At 42.5% G+C, this 15,000-nt stretch overlaps 1 protein-coding gene across 1 annotated transcript in view; it reads left to right on the top strand.

Annotated features, from left to right (window-relative positions):
- The window catches only part of myo7aa (myosin VIIAa), a 67,905-nt gene that overhangs the window by 3,245 nt on the left and 49,660 nt on the right, over window positions 1-15,000 (top strand). Inside the window, exons 3-11 of the mRNA XM_084063760.1 lie at window positions 1,640-1,792; window positions 5,908-6,092; window positions 6,654-6,775; window positions 7,536-7,678; window positions 8,691-8,804; window positions 10,461-10,529; window positions 11,087-11,171; window positions 12,046-12,122; window positions 13,468-13,587. Coding sequence (XP_083919886.1) covers window positions 1,640-1,792; window positions 5,908-6,092; window positions 6,654-6,775; window positions 7,536-7,678; window positions 8,691-8,804; window positions 10,461-10,529; window positions 11,087-11,171; window positions 12,046-12,122; window positions 13,468-13,587 — 1,068 coding nt within the window. The remainder of the gene's footprint in view (window positions 1-1,639; window positions 1,793-5,907; window positions 6,093-6,653; window positions 6,776-7,535; window positions 7,679-8,690; window positions 8,805-10,460; window positions 10,530-11,086; window positions 11,172-12,045; window positions 12,123-13,467; window positions 13,588-15,000) is intronic.

Genomic DNA, 15,000 nt, shown 5'->3' with positions numbered 1-15,000 from the left:
CTTTATCCATTTATACGTTGGCTATTTTTGAACTTAACATGATCTTGAAAGTGTTACATTTTTTTAACACAAATGTTTTCTTCTGGGGTTCCCTGGCACAAAACCTTTTCAGATGGGAGGGTCCGCTGCCGGGTCCTTGGCACAAAGAAGTTTGAGAACCACTGAGCTAGGGTTCATGTGGTTAAGATTACTGTTTGCCGTTAACACAGCAGACACGGTTTAGTGAATGAAACCCAGGGCCTAAGGGTAGTAGTCTACACAGCCATGAATTAATTATACCCCAGTGACATCACTGGCGTAAACGTTTCAGCACAACTCCTAATGCCTATATGGTATGCATGCACCTTAACCGTTAGGCCAGCTGTGCCCCAAATCATATTTGTAAAGCAGGCTTAACACCACCTTATTCTGTCTGTCTGTCTGTCTGTCTGTCTGTCTGTCTGTCTGCCTGCCTGCCTGTCTGTCTGCCTGTCTGTCTGTCTGTCTGTCTGTCTGTCTGTCTGTCTGTCTGCCTGCCTGCCTGCCTGCCTGCCTGCCTGCCTGTCTGTCTGTCTGTCTGTCTGTCTGTCTGTCTGTCTGTCTGTCTGCCTGCCTGCCTGTCTGCCTGCCTGTCTGTCTGCCTGCCTGCCTGCCTGCCTGCCTGCCTGTCTGTCTGTCTGTCTGTCTGTCTGTCTGCCTGCCTGCCTGCCTGTCTGCCTGCCTGCCTGCCTGCCTGTCTGTCTGTCTGTCTGTCTGTCTGTCTGTCTGTCTGTCTGTCTGCCTGCCTGCCTGCCTGTCTGTCTGTCTGTCTGTCTCTGTCTGTCTGTCTGTCTGTCTGTCTGTCTGTCTGTCTGTCTGTCTGTCTGTCTGCCTGCCTGCCTGCCTGCCTGCCTGCCTGCCTGCCTGCCTGTCTGTCTGTCTGTCTGTCTGTCTGTCTGTCTCTCTCAGATTTTATCATCAAGTATATTTCCATGAACATAATGGCATTCATAATTTTCTTTTCTCATCTGCTTGTGTTATTGGTAAGATCAAAATGTACTTAGAATGGCCTTATTCCTTTTGCTAAATCAATTGCAGAAGTGTCGACAAAGTGCCCGTTTAAGTGGTTAAGAAATTAACAAGGGTTTTGTGAATGAGGCCCACTGAGTTGACCTGAGCTGAGTTGTATGGAATGTGCTACAATATATACCGTTGGTAAAATTGTGTTAACTTGCTATTAGGTCTGTCACAATTATTACATAATAGCCTAATCTCTATTATTTGAGATAATCACAATTGTTTTACAAAATCGTCATTGAGATGAATGTTCATACATTTTGAAACATTTTCAAAAATTGTGGAAATAGCAGATCTACAGGCTCACACTGCGTTGCAATGCGGCACATTAATTCCACTATTTTGTAACAAATGTTTAGTAGAAAATATTGAATATGGCGTATTTTGGCCATAGCACATTATTTTGCATAATAATTGGTGTCGGTCATTGTGAGTCATTTCTTTGTGTATTTAAGTTTTTGTCATATCTGACCCGTGCAACTTTTGTTTACAAAGCTCTAAAAGCCACACAATTAGAACGTTAGTCGCAATTATTTGTTTGGCAATTAATCCATGTCATAATGTCATAATCGTGACAGCCCTATTGTTATATGTCCTCCTTTAGGAGCACTGGATCTCCCCTCAAAATGCCACCAACATCAAGCCCATGCACCCCACCTCCATCCATGGGGTGGAGGACATGATCCGCTTGGGAGACCTCAACGAAGCCGGGATCCTCCGTAATCTGCTCATCAGATACAGAGAGAAACTCATATATGTAAGTATTGATGTTATCAATATACTTTACTTCATTTCAATCAATAAACATGATATCATGTAAATATGCCAGATTTAGCTATAAGCTCATTTATATCCGTAGTCCCATATACAAATACACCACAGCAACAACATGACAAAACAGAGAGAACATACAACTGAAAAAAATCTAAAACTAATTTTAAGAATACCTAGTTTAACCCCAACTAAAAACCTACATACCTACCAAAGTCTAATACCTAAACAATAGAATATCTAAAGCCTAATTTGAAATATCTAAGATTTGAAAAATATCAATGGTCACATGTTTGAGACATTTTTAACCATTGTTTTAGTTGTGTTTTAAAAGTACACAAGGTGGGGCTGGGGGTGAGTGGGGGGGGCTATAACATCTTAGGCTTCCCTTGATGGAGAGGACATTCTGTCCAAAAGTGGTCTACCTACGATGGACCTCACAGTTCCCTCTGGTGTCTGACCTAGTGCCATGTCCAGTGTCTCTCTTCCTGTGGATAAAATCACACACTAGCCGAGTGTATACTTATACAACATGATCATCAGATACAGGGAGAAACTCATACTGTACATGTAAGAACTCCTGTAGGACAATATCCATATAGTGTAAGTGTATATACATACTTAACTGGGAGAAGCTCCTACAGTATATAAGTATTTCTGAAGGACGTTATCCATATACTATATGTACTTATAGTATAGATTATCACCCAGGCATCTGTCCTTCCCCGAGGGCTGGCATATCGGCCCATGCCATAGGCAAGGGCAACAATGGGGCAACAATGAATGCTACGCAATTATGTGTTTGTCAGATCTCCACGGTCTTATTTATTCACAAACACAAGAAAACGGATCATCACTTTAATTTAATATATACAAACGGAATGGTAGTCCCACTGGGATTTCCTGACAGTATGGGGAGGGAGTTGGCAGGTGCTGCTGGCCACCTTCTGCCCAAGTTTGTTACATACAGTACTGTACACAGCCATTCTGTCAACTGTTGTAGGTAAATGTTTTCCGCTGTGGAACTCCCGGATAAACTCCAGTGTGTCGTCAGCAATGAATTCTATCAAACCATTTTTAGCTTTAGCTTGCGCTGATTGGTCAGCTGATGTATATGTGACTCTCTCTGTCCTTTTATCACTCCCCTAGGCTGGGTATGTAATACTTAAAGCTCATCCCATACAGGGAGAAGCTAATGTAAGTTTTACTACGATGCCAAAGAGATTCTATAGCCAAAATCAGTTATCGCTTTAAGTACGTTTAAAATCACTTTAAATCAGTGATATCACTGATACATTGCAAAGTGCTGGAAAATGTGCTTGGATATTACATCATAAAACCTATTCAAACCTACCACTCCTTTCCCTGGTGAACTGTTTTACTGAGTGTCTTGTTCCTCTCTGTGCTCCTTTTTATTTATTTCTCTCTCCCTCTCTCACACTCTTGATCGTCTTCTTTGTCTTCCTCGCTTTTTGTCTGTCTCCTTTCTGTCTATTGGTGTATGTCTCCCTGTCTCTCTCCCCCCCCCTCTCTCTCTCACTCTTCTCTCCCCCCCTCTCTCTCTTGCTCTCTCTCTCTCTCTCTTCTCTCTCTCTCTCTCTCTCTCTCTCTCTCTCTCTCTCTCTCTCTCTCTCTCTCTCTCTCTCTCTCTCTCTCTCTCTCTCTCTCCCTGTCTCTCTCTCTCTCTCTGAAGACTAACTGTGGTGGGAGGGTAAGTCTATCTTATCAGATCAGGAGACTATTGGCATGCCTGAAGAGGAGCAGACCTGGGCAAAATAAGTGTTTGAAATGCTAGGGATAAATCCATTCTTGTGTTTTGAAACCTTCAAAGATCTCCCATCAGCCGTGCAGAGATTGATTGATCACTGTATATATGGCTACACATTCAAACAGTGCTTTGCCCAGGGCTGTGTTGGTAACCGGGCTACTCACTGTGCATGCTGCTCCACTTCCATCATGGCCGTCCGTTCTCCCGTGTCAGACACCGATACGTTGTCATTGTCACGCTCCACCATCTGAGCTACGGGACCTGAGTCACATCCCTCTGCCTGCTCCTTCTACCACCCCCACCCCTCCCCTCCCCCCACCCCTCCTCCACCTCCCACTGAAACTGCCACATGAGCTGCCTACAGTACACATGGCATCTACTGAGTGGCTTCATAAATATCTGCTATTTCACTAAAAGCATGTACTACTGAATATAAATTATATATACTTTACTTTTCAGACCATCATCAAGGGCCATTGATCTATTTTGGGCCCAAACCTTTTCCAAAAAGCTTGCAATATAGACTTTTTAAGTGTATACTGGATTGAGAAACCTGTTTATAAATATTATATTGTGGAATATGTCGATTGTGGAAAAGCAGATAGTTGCAATGCTTACACTTTAATGGTTAAGACTTTGGCTGGTTTTCTTAAAAAAAAAAAAAAAATGTTTATTGCAGATGCCCAAAATGCAGTCTGTAAGACTTTTCTCAAATATTAACTATATGTCCTTTTAGATAGAGATGAAAGGGGCTCAGAAAAATGCATACCACAGCCTCTCTGTCATCTCCTGAAAATGATGCCTGCCACATTGTTATATTTTTATTTTACGCACACTTGCTTGTTATTTCCATGCATATTATTGCTTTTGAATGCTTGAGTAATTGATGCACGTTGCATTTACACCGGTTGACTGGATATTCAGAGCATCTTGGGTACAATTACACCTTAATTGTATGTGTTTTGATAATAATAATAAACTTTATTTGTATAGCACCTTTTATGACATGAAATGCAGCTCAAAGTGCTTTACAGAAAAATTTGATTTTACGACCTACGGTTCAAGAGTTATAGGCCAAAACGTAAAGTGGGCTGTTATAGCGCCACTGTCATGTGGCTGACTGGTGTGATTCTTTTTAAAATAATTTTGCAATAAACTATTAACCTCCCCTCTAAGTCTTGTAACTGTAGCCCTTACGGTTTCCGAGAAAAAAATACTTGAATGGGAGTTTTTGCAATTCCCATTAAAGTGGATGGGGAAATGTAATGCACTAATAAATCAATATCAAAAAATCTATCCAGACGCAAATGGGCATGGCCTATATGGGGAGTTGTGTAATGACCCAAGGAATCTTGGAAGATTTTTATTTTACGACCTACGGTTCAAGAGTTATAGGCCAAAAGGTAAAGTGGGCTGTTATAGCGCCACCATGAGGCCGAATGGTGTAATATTTGTTTCAATAATTTGGCAATAAACTATGAACCTCCCCTCCAAATCTGGTAACTCTAGCTCTTACGGTTTCTGAGAAAAAAATACTTGAATTTGATTTTTTTCACTTTTCCATTAAAGTGGATGGGGAAATTTAATGCACTAATAAATCAATATCAATAAAACTATGCAACCAATCTCTTAGCAAGGTACAAGCCCTGAAGGCCCGACGAAGCCAATCATTTTGACATATGGCACGAAATTGGGGAAAAAAAACTGTGGGAGAAATAGCGCGATGAAATAAAGTTTATCTAGAAAGAATAAAGTCGGTAGAGAACAATTAGTCTGGTTGCCCATTCGGGCAACCACACTAATTACAGCTACAACTAGAGCTAGATCACACTGAATGGACCTGTAACTCTGACCCTGCATTTTAACAGCGGGCAACTCCGGGCGATGCCGGGCGATATCGCCCAAAAAGATAAAGAAAATCCATCTTTCATCGCCCCCCCGCCCACTTCGCCCGATCGCCGGCTCTCATAGACTTTCATTATATTTTTGGGCGACGTCGCCCAGAGTTGCCCGCTGTTAAAACGCAGGGTCAGAGAGTACAAATGGAACCAAATTGTTTAATAAAGACCTGGAGAGACAAGGAAACTCCTGTTGACACAAACACTGAGTACTATCAGAATATAGAGTTATTTAACACTTATTTTAACCAAAGAAAATACCTTACCATACCTTTAAATTGACACTCAATATTTGAGAATCATCATATCATGTTTGATGATATAGCACCTGATAAGTCAATTCCTCACCATCTCAGCAGCATCAAGGTAACCTGTGTATTCTCATTTCTTCTGGGCATTTCATCACAATCCACTCGTGTGTTTCCTCGTGCCCAGACGTACACAGGTTCGATCCTGGTGGCGGTGAACCCCTACCAGCTGTTGCCCATCTACCAAGCGGACCAGATCCGTCTGTACACCAATAAGAAGATAGGAGAGATGCCCCCGCACATATTCGCCATCGCAGACAACTGCTACTTCAACATGCAGAGGAACAACCGTGACCAGTGCTGCATTATCAGGTAGGTGGGTGGATGGATGGTGGAGGGTGTAGGCTACTGCATGTACTTTATGTGTGTCCAAATGTCAAAATTGAGAATGACCCACATTTAGACTGCAGCTTATAGACTTTTTTCAAACCAGCCATTTTGACATGAAATTGTATGGTAAACATAGGTGTCACCAGTAAAAAACTATTAAGATAGCCTTCAATTCAGGTCAAACAGAGTCAGGGTCAGGGTTGGAGTCAGAGTTATGTTGGCTCACTGGAAAGGCTCTGCTACACTAGACAACCTTTATTAATATCATTGGTAACACCTGTGTTGACCCTACTATTGCATGTCAATATGGCTGCCGTGAAAAAAAGAAAAGTTTATTCATTGATAAACATGCATTCATTGATAAACATACTTTGTCTATAAAAGGGTATAACATCTAAATGACGTGTACGTGTGTGTGTGTGTGTGTGTGTGTGTGTGTGTGTGTGTGTGTGTGTGTGTGTGTGTGTGTGTGTGTGTGTGTGTGTGTGTGTGTGTGTGTGTGTGTGTGTGTGTGTGTGTGTGTGTGTGTGTGTTGCGTTTCAGTGGAGAGTCGGGGGCAGGGAAGACGGAGAGCACCAAGTTAATTCTTCAGTTCCTAGCGGCCATCAGTGGCCAACACTCTTGGATAGAACAACAGGTCCTGGAGGCTAATCCTATACTAGAGGGTAGGACTACAGGCAAACACGCACGCACACACACGCACGCACGCACGCGCGCGCACACACACACACACACACACACACACACACACACACACACACACACACACACACACACACACACACACACACACACACACACAAATGCTCACCCAATACTCACACACACAATGCTCACCCATGAGGGAATCCCTGCTTGGCCTCGGGAGATATTGCACGTATGAGCTTCAGGCAGTACTACTTGTCAACCAGCAGGTGTCCTCCCTGACACAGATGTTGTATTAGCTAAAATAAAATTGTATTCATTCAAATAAGTCAGACTTTATACAACATCCGCCAGGGACGTGCACAGATAGACTCTAGGTGGTGCTAGAGCACCTGCCCTTTGCCCTCTTGACCAGAAGTACCCTTTTTTTCCCAGTCTTCAACAGGGGGTCCGGGACCCCTAGGGGGTCCTCAGAGTTACTACAGGGGTCCGCCAAATCTTTATGTGATATCATTTTTCTTTTTACCATAACCACTCGAAACCTAGCATCCCTTTTCTGAGGAGAACTTTAGCCAAAAATAGCAGATCTGCAAGCGCGAGGCATTGTGGGCTTGTAGATCGGCTATTTTTGGCAAAGAGGTTTAGGTGTAGAGGGAAAAAAGAGCAGACCAAGTAAACAAAAAAAAGTATAATTTACTTGAGCACCTGCCCCTCCAAATGTCTGTGCACGCCACTGACATCCGCTATAATACACTGCTGTGTTTTTGTTCCCTTTTGCAGCCTTTGGTAATGCGAAGACGATCCGCAATGACAACTCGTCTCGCTTTGGGAAGTACATCGACATCCATTTCAATAAGAGAGGAGCCATAGAGGGAGCCAAGATAGAGCAGTACCTACTGGAGAAATCCAGGGTCTGTCGACAGGTACGCTATACCATGTACAATCCTCTGTTCATTTAACTCCCAGAGCCATAGAGGAGTGTCTCTCAAACATTTTCATGTCAAGGACACCTAAATTGATACGTATACCCCAATTGAAAAGATCTGGGTTCGGTGTGTTGACCATGTCAAAATCTTTCCGGAAATAGCTGATCTACCAGCTCTTAATGCATCATATTGTTATGCATTGGGAGCTTGTAGAAGGGGTATTTTTGCTATGTTTTAAATAGGGATTTACATGATTAACATAATTTAGCTGGAGACCTCCTGGAATCTCCTCGAGGACCCCTGCTGGTTCCCAGACCCCACTTTGAGAACCACTGATAGAGAACTCCAACTTAGAGCAATGCTTAATGGGAACATGTAGTACCTTTCAACCCAAGGAGCACTGGGTCATTTTGACCTCTTGTGTCTCTCTGCTTGAATTCTCTCAGATAAGACACAAAGGTACTGCAGTGTCAGAGTTGTATTTGCTGTTGGGGATGGAGGTGTGGGGGAATCCATGCTTCTGCTTTTGATATCCCCTCTGGTCATTCATCTTTAAGGCCTGTGGGGATACTACTGTATGTTTAATCCCTGCTGCAGACTGAATTAAATGCATTGAATAGACTATCTGATATGTTTGATGTTTATGTTTGATAATATCATATTTTCTAAATGTCTATTTAAAAATAATAAAACGCAAAAAAATAGTGTAAGTAGCCAATCTACAAGCTCACAACGTGTTGCGATGTGACACGCTGTGAGCTTGTATATTGGCTATTTTTATTATTTGTCGTACAACATTATATACAGTAGGACTTAAGCGGTTGAGAAAATGGTTGCCCCTGTTTATTTATTTTTACAATTCAAACCTTGCATTTCAACCCAAGCATCACTACAGTGTGAGATCATGCTGACCTCTCTCGTGTCTCTCCGCCTGTAATATCTCAGATATAAAACAAAGGTAGGATATTTAACCCTGCGCTCATTTTCGGAACCCTCTTGTCCTGCTCAGGCCAAGGATGAGAGGAACTACCACATCTTCTACTGCATGCTGAATGGCATGACGGCCGACCAGAAGAAGAAGCTGAGCCTGGGCAGCCCTACAGACTACACCTACCTGACTATAGTGAGAACATCACAATGACACCGTCATGTATACACAGTCTAACCCAGTGGTTCTCAAACTTTTTCATGTCAAGGACCCCCAAATGGACACTTATTAGCCCGTGGACCCCCATTAGAAAAGATATGCCAGGGACCCCCATAAGAAAATACTTTTTTTTACAGCTCTAGCAGTGATTCTCAACAATTTTAACTTCAAGGACCCCCAGTTTGACATGTATTAGGCTACGGACCCCCATTTAATGACATTTCTATCTCTTGGACCCCAATTTATACTGTAAAATCAATGTTGATTTAACTCTGAAAGTGTACAAATGGAACCCATTTGGTTCCATTTGTACACTCTCAGAGTTACAGACCCAATAGGGTCCATTTGGTTCCTAACTATCCATCATTGAGCTGGGGACCCCCTGGAACTCCCTCAAGGACCCCTGGGGGTCCCCGGACCCCACTTTGAGAACCTATGGTCTAACCCAGTGTTCATTCATCTCTAGAGCAGAGTTCTTCAACAGTGGGTCCGGGCCCCTAGCCTAGGGGGTCCTCAGAGTTACTACAGGGGGGGCCACCAAATCTTTGTGTGATAGGACCTTTTTTTAAAAACATTTTTATTAACCACTTCAATCCCTATTCTGGATGGGACCATTTGCAGAGCTCACAACGCATCGCAGCTTGTAGATCTGCTATTTTCAGCAAAGAGGTTTGGTGTAGAGGGGAAAAAAGAGCAGACCAAGTACAGAGCCTAAGGTCTAATTGTTTACTATTGAGGGGCTAAATGGTTAAATGTCTGAAAATATACATTAACATAAATCCAACATACTGATAGTACTGTTAAACAGGTCTATGAAGCTATCTATGAAAAGGTTTGGTCTTCATTTTATGTGGTGGGGGTCCCTGCTTCATCTCTCTCTTAGCTAAGGGGTCCTTGGCTTGAAAAACGTTGAAGACCCCTGCTCTACAGTGTAACCAAATGACATATAATCGAGTGTAAAATAAATAATATTATTATTTACACTCTTAAGTGTTAAATTAAAGCTGCAGTCAATAACTTGTATGTCCTACTTGGGATCCGAACCCCAGTCTACTGCATGAGAGACCAAAACTCTGACACTTCCCCGATAGGCAATGCCGCTTATCTGCCTGTAGGACTCCTACCTGACACCAGGTTTCTCAGTGTGGTAGGGACACCACCTCCAACCACTGCCGCACATGTACTATTTATTGTATTAACTCTACCATAAAGATTGGTTAAAATGACTTTTTTGCATAAGTTGAAGCTCTAAATTAACACTGGAATTTGCTGTGGAGACAAGACTAGGTAGAAGTTTATAATAGCCATACACTATCATATTAAGCATTAGTTAAGCATTAGTAAATACTTAGGGTGTTTTCGGATATAAGGCAATGATTGCACTGACACCATTTAGCATTAGTTGAGCATTAGTGAATACTTAATTCATCATGAATTAATCATTGTAGCATTATTCATACATTACTGAGCATTAGTGTGTGTGTGTGTGTGTGTGTGTGTGTGTGTGTGTGTGTGTGTGTGTGTGTGTGTGTGTGTGTGTGTGTGTGTGTGTGTGTGTGTGTGTGTGTGTGTGTGTGTGTGTGTGTGTGTGTGTGTGTGTGTGTGTGTGTGTGTGTCTCTCTTCCTCCCCAGGGGAACTGCACAACGTGTGATGGTCGTGATGACTTGAAGGAATATTCTAACATTCGCTCGGCCATGAAGGTATAGTGGCATGAATGTTAACTGTCTGAACTCTGAGCTACAGTACATTGAACATTTCTGATAGTTGAGGTAGCAGTTCCTAATATGTATTATATCGTTGCTGTCGGGCAGAAACCTCCTATCTACATATTCTAACTTTTTGTGTTTTTCCGTAAATTTACGCCCTACTTGATCATACGACGCATTGTGAGTTTTCGGTTCGCAGTTCGATCCTGGGCTCCCTCAGAGTTAGCGTTACATTACAGTACATTACATTACAGTCAATTAGCAGACGCTTTTATCCAAAGCGACTTACAATACGTGCATTCAACATAGGTGTAGTGTTGAAGTGTCCTTGAGCCAAACACTGAACCCCTAATTGCTCCCGATGAGCAGGTTGGTGCCTTGCATGATTTCCTCCGCCATCGGTGTATGAATGTGTCAATGGGTGAATGTAATGCACAAGCATTGCATATCGCCTTGGATAAAGGCGCTATATAAATGCACCATTTACCATTTACTTTTTCCACCACTGCTGCCTGTACACTATATATATATTTTCATTGTACACTCTGTAGGTTCTGATGTTCACTGACACAGAGAACGGGGAGATATCCAAACTACTGGCTGCCATACTGCATATGGGGAACCTCCGATATGAAGGTAATGCACACAAACGTGTGTATATTGCAAACATTCAGTGCACACAACATATTGCCTACTACTGCATATTACACATGGAACCTCAGATGTGGAGGCATAATCAGAAATATAGTACCTATATACAAAAACATGCACATAGTGTCTATACGCACGCACGCACGCACGCACGCACGCACGCACGCACGCACGCACTCATATACACACACTCATATACACACACAAACACAGACACAGACACAGTGTGACACTGAAATATCTAGGTCATTTTATAACAAATGACCTATCTGATGACTGAGATATTTTTAGACAGTGCTGTAAACTATATGTCCAAGCCAACATGCTTGTTCGCAAATTCAATTTCTGCTCAGTTCCAGTGAAAATCTCACTTTTTAAAGCTTACTGTACTCCGCTATACACTGCCCACCTGTGGCGACACTACAAAAAGGGCAGTCTGCAAAAAATGGCCTATAACGACTGCATGAGGCTACTGCTCAAAGCCCCAAGGTGCTGTAGTGCCAGTCAAATGTTTGTAGAAAGAAATGTACCCACTTGCCCTGCTGTATTACAAAACCTGATGTATAGATTAATGTACAGGTTAACAGACTCTGCGAACAGCATCATTGTATCACTCTCTAATCCTGCCAAGAGCTCTGTTAGGCTGTCATCTAAGCTATGTGCAGAGATAAGGCTGAAAGTCCTGCCTTGTTTGTTTATGCCTTGTTTATTTTATATTGTTTTGTTTTTGTTTTGTTTGTATATGTTTTATGTGTTCTTCACCATGGACACCCCAGTGTGTCTTGAATAACGTTTGAATAAGAACAGTGGGACCATAGTGGGTGACCTGGGTTTAACCTGTTGACCTCTGACTCCGCAGCTCGTACCTACGACAACCTAGATGCCTGTGAGGTGGTCCGCAGCCCTCACCTTATCACCGCCTCTACACTGCTAGAGGTAAAACACACACAACAATTCTTATTTTCTATTAATTACACACCCCATGAACCCTTGAATTTGTGGAGATGTCTTTGTTTTTGTCCCATTCCTAAGCCAATAATTTGATGAATGCGACAAAAACAAAAACAATCTCCATGAAATCAAGGCTTCATGGGGTGCGTAATTGATATAAAATAAGTAATTATTTGGGTGAACTACTCCTTTAAGACCTGTTTCATGTTTTTATGTCCTGAGTCATTTTTAACTCTTGAGTGTGTACAAAATCTAGATTTGACTGGGTGACACACAATACAGGCCTTGGGCCAGGCAGGAAGCCATGACATCATGGTTGTACACACACACACACACACACACACACACACACACACACACACACACACACACACACACACACACACACACACACACACACACACACACACACACACACACACACACACACACACACACACACACACACACAGTGCACATGGTATCCGGCTACTCAGACAGCTTGAACGTTGCACTGGGCGAGAACTAGTGGACCTTTTTTTTTTTCTTCACGGCAACACAAGCGCTGAAGCCAAAGACAATGACACTGAGGCCACTTTCACAGCATCCGACATGCTGACAAAGCCACTTCTTGTCTCTATGTGCTGCTACTACTGACTGCCATTGTGTATAACGTTGCTGTCAGGCAGAAACCTTAATTGTATCTCCCTCTTTCAACGTGTTATGTTTTTTTTCATAAATGAACTACTTCATCATAAAAGAGTGTCACACAAAAGTAGTGAAAATAGCAGATTTACAAAATGTTTTTAAAATAATGAGAAAAAAAGGAAAGGTTTTGGACATACATGCTTTCCACCCGATGGCAACGATATACTTTATTTTATAGACAGGGGTCAGACATAGACATGTCTGCTTGTGATGGACATTTTCATCAAACTTCATTTTTGCCACAGACATACAAAATGAGCGGTCAGTAATATTACCAGAAACACAATCACCTAGCCCTGAAATGTATACTAGTGGACTCCTAATGTGCCATACTGTCTTTGCCAAAGTAGTGGGTGAATGCCAAGGGTCTGTTTTATAGCATGTGTCCTAACATGCACTGTAACCTACTACTACACTGACACATGCTGAGAATACAGCAGAGAGTGACCCCTGGTGGCCAACAGAGCAAACTACTCTGAAGCAACTATGAAACCTTTGTTTTATTCATTGTGTGTGTGTGTGTGTGTGTGTGTGTGTGTGTGTGTGTGTGTGTGTGTGTGTGTGTGTGTGTGTGTGTGTGTGTGTGTGTGTGTGTGTGTGTGTGTGTGTGTGTGTGTGTGTGTGTGTGTGTGTGGACATGAAGGTGGACATGAAGGACCTGATGAACTGTCTGACCAGTAGAACTCTGATCACCAGAGGAGAGACTGTCTCCACCCCTCTCAGCATGGAACAGGCTCTGGACGTACGAGATGCATTTGTTAAGGTACGTTATGTATGTACACGCTCTCACATGCTCACGCTCACAACACGTCGCGTCGCGACACGTTGTGAGCTTGTAGATCGGCTATTCCCACTATTACCTTTTTTTTATTTGTATATTTAGATTATTTGTCATATCTGTACGTAACTTCAAAGCTGAAAAGCCAAACAGAAATGTCAGTTTTTAGTCACAAGTTCCAGTGTTCAACGTCAAAAACACAATTAAATCGCTAATCGCAATTATTTGTGTGACAATGAATCGTCATGTAAAGTTTCGTAAATGTGACAGCCCTACACACACACGCGTGCAGCCGTGCACGCATGCATGCATGCATACGCATGCACACGCTCAGTGTGCAGGTCACTGGGGCAAGTGAGGGGTGAAGCCGTTTGTGACTGTGACTAGAATGTTTATTTTTCTTTTCTTTTTTCTTTTCCTGTTCTTTGATTTATTGTGCGGCTGCATCATTGCCTGAAAACTAACTGGATATTAGACCAGCACTAACAACAAACCCAGACACCTTTTTACACCTGTAATCATACTGTCATATCTGTAATCACACGCTCCACTGCACATTCACACACCCACTATTATTCTGTCAATCCCATAATCTGGAACTTGGCACGCATATGTTATTGTGTGTGTGTGTGTGTGTGTGTGTGTGTGTGTGTGTGTGTGTGTGTGTGTGTGTGTGTGTGTGTGTGTGTGTGTGTGTGTGTGTGTGTGTGTGTGTGTGTGTGTGTGTGTGTGTGTGTGTGCGCTCGTGCGCGTGTGTGTGTGTGTTTGACAAAGGACATGTCCAAACATATTGGGACAGTGATATGACGTCAGAGTGCCTTTAACCACTGAAACCCCTCTAGTCGCAGAGAACTGGACTTGAGTTACAAATGAAGCATAGCGTTAGTTCATGCAGGACACGGAAGTCGTGCACGCCAAAGCTGTAACCAGCTGTCAGTCAGCTGATGTGAACATCATCTTTCTATTCCCCATTCACAGCACTGCTGGTCATTACCTCACACACTCATTATCCAATCACAGCTCACGCATGAGCAAGGAGGTTCCTTTAAATACGGCTTCATATTCTCTAGGTCTTTCTTGGTTGCTGAACCAATGCATTTTGCTAGCTCCTCCTCCACCCCAGCCTCCACCTTTTGATTAGAGTCTGGCATAGGCTCAAATACTTGTGATTATCATGTATATCTGCTTTGTTTAGAGTCCTGCATAGGCTAAAATACTTGTGATTATCATGTATATCTGCTAATTCTAAATGATATGTCAATGTACTGCTTATTGTTGATATATCCCTATGGGGGATTTGCTTAAGCATTCTCTGAATATATGCTTAGCAGGCTGCTTCGACAAAATTCAGTGAATATTATCCCAAGAGCGGAGCTTTAACGCCAAGCTTAACTGTAT

The sequence above is a fragment of the Gymnoscopelus microlampas genome (assembly GCF_963454915.1).
Source record: "Gymnoscopelus microlampas genome assembly, chromosome: 8".
In the NCBI taxonomy this organism is placed as follows: Eukaryota; Metazoa; Chordata; class Actinopteri; order Myctophiformes; family Myctophidae; genus Gymnoscopelus; species Gymnoscopelus microlampas.
This window is presented reverse-complemented; position numbering and strand designations above follow the sequence as displayed.